Consider the following 8,032-nt stretch of genomic DNA (forward strand, 5'->3'; position numbering starts at 1 on the left):
CAGAGCTTTTATTATTATTTTTTTTTCTGCTTGAATATAATATAAATCTTTATATTTTGAAGATGTTTTATTTTATTAGTATTTTTTTTTTAAATATCGATTTGTTTGAAAACAAAATTTCAAAACAATAAATGTTATTTTTGTATTAATCAAAGTTTTTTTTTTAAATTTTATATTACCTTAATAAAACTTCATCAATTCGAATCTTGTATTCTTGCTATTTGAATTTTAGTTTTTTCTCTACAATCGACAAGTTCAGTTCATTTGTCAGATTTTTTTCAGCGACTATTATCCATTTGTATCTACATAGAAAAAAAAAAAAAACAAATTTATTAAAATTTGTCTTCTTGTAAACTTAAAAAATTATTTTATTATAGTATTGATTTTGAAAAAAATTGAGTTAGTAGTAATTTTCTTACACTTTGCTGCTGCATATATGAAGCTCATATTCCTTCATTTCATTATGTTTATTTCTTCCGATTTCCCATTTTAAAAACTTCTCTTGTGGTTTTTTTTTCTTTAGCCACTTTAGTTTAAATTCTTGATGAGGCTTTATCAATTTTTCATTTTAAAATAGCCACATTACAAATTGCTTTTATTTGGTTCTTTTCTCCATTTTGAGGGATGATGTACAACCTGCAAGCTAAAATTATTATTATTAATGACTAAAATTTTTCATTGAAATATTTTATTTTTGCTGGTTCACTCAATAATTTATTTATTAAATCAACTGTTAAAATGTTTTCTGTGTTTATATTATATTATATTATATTATTATTTGTACATTATTTTGCATATAATATTATTAAAAACTTCTGACAAATAAGTAATTGGTATAAAAGCATTTGAACTTCAATGCTTTATGTTTCTTTAGTAATTAATACGTTTTTACCGTGATAATTCAATATAGTAATTTTTTTCTATTCTTTTTTCTTGAATGAATCTTAAGTAATATTTGAGAATACTTGTGAGACTTTTAATCTAAAAATTTTAAAAGTAAAATATCCATCTATAGTATCTTTACAAGTAAAGATACACACACTCAAAGTATTTATATATTGTATTGTGTATTTTTATATTTTTGCATTATTAAAATCAAAAATAAAATTTTATGTAACAGAGCCAAAAAATCACAATATTTACCTAGTAATAATTAGTCTAAATAATTGTTACACAAACAATATTGAACTCAATACATTTCATGTTTTAAAAAATAAATAAAATAAATTGGCGCCAAAGACATTTAATAGAACTTAAAATTTTATTTAATGCCACGTCTATATTAACTGAAATTCCAACTAATGTGCTTTTAAAAAATAAGATTACTATTGAGGTTTTAGAGCTAATATAACAATTAAGTTTTGATTGTTTTTTTATTTAATAAAAGCCAATTTAAATACCAGTCAAAATGAATAACTGTTTTCAAAATTTTGACAGTACATTAGGTGGTAGGCAAGTTTTACCTGCTACTTACAATGTATCAGATTTTTTAAAACACAGAATGGAAGAAGTTGTCATGTTAACTGAAGCCGTTAATGAAAAACCTTTTAGAGGCCAAGGATTTCAAAGATTACCCAAACATTTAAGAAGAAGGCAAATGAGCCATTACTCAAAAAAGTTACCTAGAAGGCTTCAGGGCACACAGGTTGCAGAAAATTCTAAATTTTCAATTTCATAATTTTTATCTTTTAAATAAATAGAAAATTTTCGATGATTTTAATTTTTATTCATATATAATGTTTATTGGTAGAGTAACGATGAAGTGCCTGGTCCTGGTAAACGTCCCAGTAGGAAATTTAGAAGAAGACCAAGTAATTTACAACAAGAGTATTGCCAAAGACAGACAAAAAATACATGGCTTGAAACTCACATTTGGCATGCTAAGAGATTTCACATGACTTCTAAATGGGGGTATATGATTCCTGAAAAATGTACTACTAAAAATTTAAGATGTTTATACAGAGCAATTTGTAGAAATGCAATTCTAACAGATATTTCATATTACAATTGTATTCAATTGGAAGGTCCTGAAATCAAATTGTTAGAAAATTTAAAAAAATGTACATCTCCTGATTGTGGATTGACATTTGGAGCAAAAATATTTTTAAATGGTGAAAAAGAAGGTCATCTTCCATTTTTTTACCCTGATTCATATCCTCAAGGGATAATTGGACATTTATCATTTATCTGGAAGCCTTATAATAATCTAGACTCGAAAAGAACTCTTTGGATTTGGGTTCATCCATTAATTCATTTTTCTGTCAAAAAATGTCTTGAAAAGTTATTCAAACTTAAAAATATTGAAGAATGTGATACATCTAAAGATATTGATAAAAATAATACTGAAATACAAACAATAAAAACGGAAAACTCGAGCGATCTTAATAAAGATATGGATTTGATGAATATTAAGTCGAAAATAAAGAATGTTCCTTTTGATAAAACACCAAAATTTGTGTCTGAAGATCAATTAATAACCATGACTCTACTAAAAGATACATTAAATAGATTTCAGGTTACAGGACCAGTTTCACAAAATGTTATTTGTAAAGTTTTTAACTTAATCGAAATACAAAATAATAATAATAAATCAAAAGAAGTAATTGATACAGACAATGATTACGAACCATCTAAAAAAAAAATCAAACAAGATACAGACTTGAAAAAAACTTATGAGAAAAAATCCAAATGGTGGCAAGAATATTATAGAGAAGAAACAAACAAAAAAAGTTGGGATAGTCAAAAAAAATTTTTTTTTACATTAAATGAATGTACTAAACCTACTGACATACCTTCTGGTTCTGTAATACCATTAGTTATTGGTGATCCCAGATTGACAATGCCTGAACGTATTCAAAAAAAAATTGAACCATTAAAAAGTAATTTTTTTTTTAAATTTTTAATTCTCAATTTTTTAATTTTTTTTTTATTCATTTTTTTTTTTGTTTTTATTTGCAGAATCACCATCAATCCTTGAAAATTATTTTGAATCAATTTTTTTTAATAGTCCAATTTGGGAACCTCATATAAGGGATGAAGTTTCTATGAGTAAATTATCTCAGGTACAAATAAATAAAGCGAGATCAAAAAAAATAGTTCCTGGTGGTGCATCGAATAGTGTTATCCCGGATACAAATTTACCAAGAATCCCAATACTATTAGTTCAAAGGCCTGGAACTGCAAATATTAAAAATAGACCAAATGGTAAGTTAGTAATTAGTTATGTTTTCCTTATTAAATTTGCAGTCAATAATTTATTTCTTTTTTTTAAGGATTCGGTAGCGGTTTCGATATAATTTGTCCAGCAGAATATGGTGCAGCAATTTTAGAAGCTTTTTCTATTAAAAATGTACACATTGGAGGATTAAGAGAAATCGAACTCCTTAATTTCGAATGTAGAAATTTTAATTATTATTTTCAACCGGATAGTGAGGCGGGAAAAATTACGAGCGATAATTTGGCACAATTTTATAAAAATCGTTACCGTAATTTACCTCCGAATGCTCGAACCAATTTTATTAAACTAAGAAGTCCTACACCCTTCCACTGTGCTTGGGATTTATTGATTAGAGATTGGATTAATTTAATTGACGATAAAAAAATTCATAATAAATTTAATTATAAAGTTTTGAGAAATAAAAAACATTTGAGAGAATTGAGGGAAGTCGTTAATAAACCGCAAACTTTTAATTTTTCCACAATGAAAAAATTAATGGATGCCGCAGGAGAAAATTGTTTAATTCCAGTAGTTATAGAATTTGTTAAAAAAGGTAAACCAACGGATTTAGCTTTAATTTGTTTGCCGAAAAAAGAAGATTTGTTAAGTGGTAAAGAACCGGAAGAGAAAATTCATACTGATATAAATAAAAAAAAAATAAATGAAAATATACGTGACGAAGAACAAAATCACGTGCAAGAACCTTTACCGATTAAACGTGAAGAAAATACACGTGATACCGTCGAAGAATCATCATCAAAAAATTCTAAAAAAGAATCCAATTGGGTTCCAAATCTCTCGGAATTAAATAACATAATAAATTTTCCATCCAGAACATTAATGGGATACGTTACGGTAGGAGATTTTGGTTTATCCTCAGGGAATTCGTCGGGATTGGGATATGTTTCCATTTTGAGTTTATTTGAAATCATCAAAATGGTCAACGAATGTAATTCAACGTCGTTAAAGGTTTTGGTTAAAAATCCAACTCAAAGAAATTACAAATTTGCCAAACTAACCGTGCCAGAGGAATAAATGCAATAAAAAAAAAAAAAAAAAACTTTTGTAAATTTGTTAAAATTTAAGAAAATAATAATAATAATAATAATAATAATAATAATAAATATTTATAAGTTTTTTTTTTCTTATTTAATTCACAACCACGAATACTTGGAATACTTTTCTTGTTTTTTTTTTAAAACAGGTTAAATAATTTTGAAATAATTTTTTTTAATCATACTACTTATTATTTTAATGACGAAAAAAAAATATATATATATATATTAATATTTCAATATATAATTTACTTTCTAAGTAAAAAAAAAAAAAAATGACTACAAAAAATTTGATCTGTTTTAACTTGTACAATTACCGTTAATTAAATTATAATTTAGCTAAAAAAAAAAAAAATTTTAAAGTTTTTCGTTAAACTGATTTATTATTATTATTAATTTCCGAATAATTTTACTAAAAAAATAAATATCGATGACGTCATTGTACTTTTTTAAATCTCTTTTTATTAATATTTAGTTTTTTTTTTGATAATATTATTTGTATTCTTTTTAAAAATATCAAATTATAATTATTCTATACGATCAATTTCTAAAATATATATATATGAAAGAATTAAATGCCTGCAAAAATATAACACCCGAGTATATTAAAACCAAATAAATTAATACTGAGAAATAAATGCTTGATTAAATTATAATAATAACGTAAAATAATATTTTAAAGTAAAAAAAATTATTACTTAATATCTCGATCGTCTTATTTCTGATTAATTTAAATGTGTTTGACGAAAAAAAAAAAAAATCCACGGTAAGTTTTAATAATTTTTTTTCCTATCTTTTTTAAAAATACATTAATAATAATATTAAGTTATATAAAACCTCATTGATCGGCGAAAAAAGTGCTGGGAATAAAATAAGCAGCAGTACATTTAATTTGAAAGATTTTACTAACAAAAAAAATAACTAAAAAGTAATTAAAATCAAAATGTGATTCGAATATTTCAAATCAAATAATAATATCAAACTCGAACAACTTAAAAAAAAAAAAATTAAATTGAATTCATATATAGCTTGCAGAGTATTAAAATTAATTTCGTTTACTTAAGTGAAATATTATTATTATTATTATTTTGTTTTGTTTTTTATGAAGAATTTTTTATTATTAAACACAATGAAATAATTAAAATAAAGTTGGGGGGGAGAATTAAATTGGGGGCATAATTTTGTTAATAAATTCTTTCAAATCGCTCATTTCTTCTTCCGATGAACTATGCATCATTCCTCTGTATGTTTTAAATTCGACATTACTTAAAAACGATTTCAAGTAGGATGCAGTCATTTGGCCCCATTTATATTGCACAATGGGATCACTGTCTCCGTGACATTGAATAATGGGAATTTCTGTATTACCTTGAACGGCCTAAACAATTAATTAAATATATATTTCTATGTGTAAATTCGAAAAAAAAATTGTTTTAAAGTAAATCGTCAAAGTTTGAATTCTACTGGACGCGAATAAAAATTTCTTTTTCGTTAAATGAGAAAAAATGTTTTTTTTAAGACTTACAGATGCTGGAAAAGATTTATGCAGTGGAAGCCAACAGCTTAAAGCCATAACACCAGCCAGTTTTTTTGGATAAGTCAGAGCTGAGTATAAAGCCAAAGCTCCTCCTTGTGAAAATCCTCCTAACATAATTCTGTTAAGTTCTATTCCATCTGCAACTTCATTATTTATCAATTCGTGAACTCCTAACGCTGCCTTTCTAATACCTTCTTCATCTTCAGGTCCTTTTGCATCCAATGATTTTAAATCAAACCAACTCGGCATTTGAAAGCCAGCATTTAATGATACTGGCATAGTTGGTCTGAAAAAATTCAGTTATATAAGCACAAATACAAAAAGAATAATATAATATGTGCTGAATATATAAATAAATGACATTTACGCAGTTGGGCATATAACCTTGACATGAGGTCCCCTGATTGACGAGATGGCAGATGACCAACCATGTCTGAAAAAAATATAGTTTACAGTTTTTAGTTACTCTTAGAAATACACAGGAAATCTCCATTTGAGTAAGATAAACATGTAAAAGGCACACAATATAAATTTAAAAAATAATTAAACATACCCTGTATCACCAAGTCCATGCAAAAATATTATCTAAAGGAAAAAAAAATACAATAAATCAGTAAGTTAAATAATTAATTTTTAGAAAATTATCAAGAATATATTAAAAAAATATAAATTTTACAGAATGAAAATTTTTTTTTTTTTTTTTTAATAGAAGATATTTTTATTGTCAGAAAAACCCTTTACCAATAACAGTTAATAATAGATTTTGAAAATGCAATACTTTCCAAATTTTTTATACCACATAAATAAATACTTATTAAATATAAAATCTGATAAATATGAAATAAGCCTCATAGAATTATTAAATGTTTGAGTATAAAAATGAAAATATGCCAAAAAATTTTTCAGTACAAATTAATAATTATAAATTTACTTACTGTGGCTGTATGTTTTGCAGAAGCCGCTACTATAACTGGCGCTACCGACATTTTAATAAAACGTTTAGTTATTTACAATTTTTATTTTTTTTTTTTTTAAGAATACGTGTGTAATAATTTACTTAACCACTTTTACAAACAAAGAATTGTAACAATCTGGCTTTAAACCATAGTTGTTCGTTTCAATTGTATTCTGCTACAATGACAGTTGAAGTTCCAGGTTTGCCAACTTTTCTAAAAACACTTCAAAAACGAATAAATTTCAAACGTAGTTAAGAATTTAAAAATTTGTTAAATTTGATTATTGTTAATTTTTTAAAATAAAAAAAATTATTTTTAATGTAAAGAGTTCATAATTATGAATACATTATTTATTTAAAAAATATATATAATGTACTATAAAGTTTTATCAATTTTATTAAAATATTATTTTAAATCACAAGATTTAAAAAAAAAAAAAATTTCAATTGAATTTAAAAATTTAATTTATTCGTTCCAAAAAGTTAATTAAAATAAACACTTAAAAAAGGTACACAATAATTCTAATAAAAGACAAAATTTTTTAAAAATCTTACCACGAACTCAATTAATCCATATTAAAAAATGGAGTTAATAATAATAATAATTGTTACAGCAAAAAAACTAAACTTTTTTTTTAATTTCATTTTGTGAAACGTTGTTACAAACAATTCAAATTGTTTTAAAAATTGATTACTTATACAATAATAAATTTCATTTATTAAGTTTTAACGTAAAATTATAAAGACGAAGAATTTGATTTTGACCGCGATCGAGATCCACTTGAATAACTATAACTCCTTCGTCTCTTTTTTCGAACGGGGGGTGATCTCACCGATGAGGTAGAACTCGTTGAAGATGACGAACGATTTCTGCGGTAACTCGCCCTACATTTTCCTCTCGATTTAGATCTAGACCTTGAACTCGATGTCGAACTAGATTCGGATGTACTTGACCTTCGAAACCTAGACCTAGACAACGCACTGGAAACACTCGATGATCTACTTTTATCTCTAATATCGGATTTGAAACGTGGTTCTCTATCTATCCTATTGTATCGACTACGATAATTTACTGAAAAAAATACATGGAGTCGATGTGTAAATGTATTTATTTTTCAAAACTTTAATAATATAAATACACGAATTTATATACTTTTCCTTCCGTAGGATTTATTTTCAGCCAATTCCAAGAGTCTCGGATTAATAACTTGATTAGCCTCTTTTAATACTTCTATTAAATCTTTTGCTTTATTTCCATTGCTAGGAGT

The 8,032-nt window shown here is 25.2% G+C and overlaps 4 protein-coding genes across 4 annotated transcripts in view; 2 read left to right on the top strand and 2 right to left on the bottom strand.

Moving 5' to 3' along the window:
- Positions 1-532, top strand: part of Phum_PHUM044270 (Mannose-6-phosphate isomerase, putative) — a gene marked incomplete at both ends in the record, with an annotated part of 2,430 nt that extends 1,898 nt beyond the window's left edge. Inside the window, one exon of the mRNA XM_002423179.1 lies at positions 524-532. Coding sequence (XP_002423224.1) covers positions 524-532 — 9 coding nt within the window. The remainder of the gene's footprint in view (positions 1-523) is intronic.
- Positions 533-1,408: 876 nt separating this feature from the next.
- On the top strand, positions 1,409-4,252 carry Phum_PHUM044380 (ribonuclease p/mrp subunit, putative; the record flags this gene model as incomplete). The annotated part of the gene is made up of 4 exons (XM_002423180.1): positions 1,409-1,645; positions 1,751-2,879; positions 2,959-3,204; positions 3,273-4,252. The coding sequence occupies 4 exons, from the start codon at positions 1,409-1,411 to the stop codon at positions 4,250-4,252; spliced, it is 2,592 nt and encodes an 863-aa protein (XP_002423225.1).
- Positions 4,253-5,434: 1,182 nt separating this feature from the next.
- Positions 5,435-6,795, bottom strand: Phum_PHUM044390 (Acyl-protein thioesterase, putative; the record flags this gene model as incomplete). Its single annotated transcript, XM_002423181.1, has 5 exons — positions 5,435-5,650; positions 5,798-6,095; positions 6,177-6,242; positions 6,363-6,394; positions 6,745-6,795. 5 exons carry the CDS (start codon positions 6,793-6,795, stop codon positions 5,435-5,437), a joined length of 663 nt encoding a protein of 220 aa, XP_002423226.1.
- A 706-nt stretch (positions 6,796-7,501) lies between these two features.
- Phum_PHUM044400 (DEAD box ATP-dependent RNA helicase, putative) overlaps positions 7,502-8,032 on the bottom strand; it is a gene marked incomplete at both ends in the record, with an annotated part of 4,565 nt that continues 4,034 nt past the window's right edge. Inside the window, 2 exons of the mRNA XM_002423182.1 lie at positions 7,502-7,836; positions 7,918-8,010. Coding sequence (XP_002423227.1) covers positions 7,502-7,836; positions 7,918-8,010 — 428 coding nt within the window. The remainder of the gene's footprint in view (positions 7,837-7,917; positions 8,011-8,032) is intronic.

The sequence above is a fragment of the Pediculus humanus genome, genomic scaffold (assembly GCF_000006295.1).
Source record: "Pediculus humanus corporis 1103172107394 genomic scaffold, whole genome shotgun sequence".
NCBI lineage: Eukaryota > Metazoa > Arthropoda > Insecta > Psocodea > Pediculidae > Pediculus > Pediculus humanus.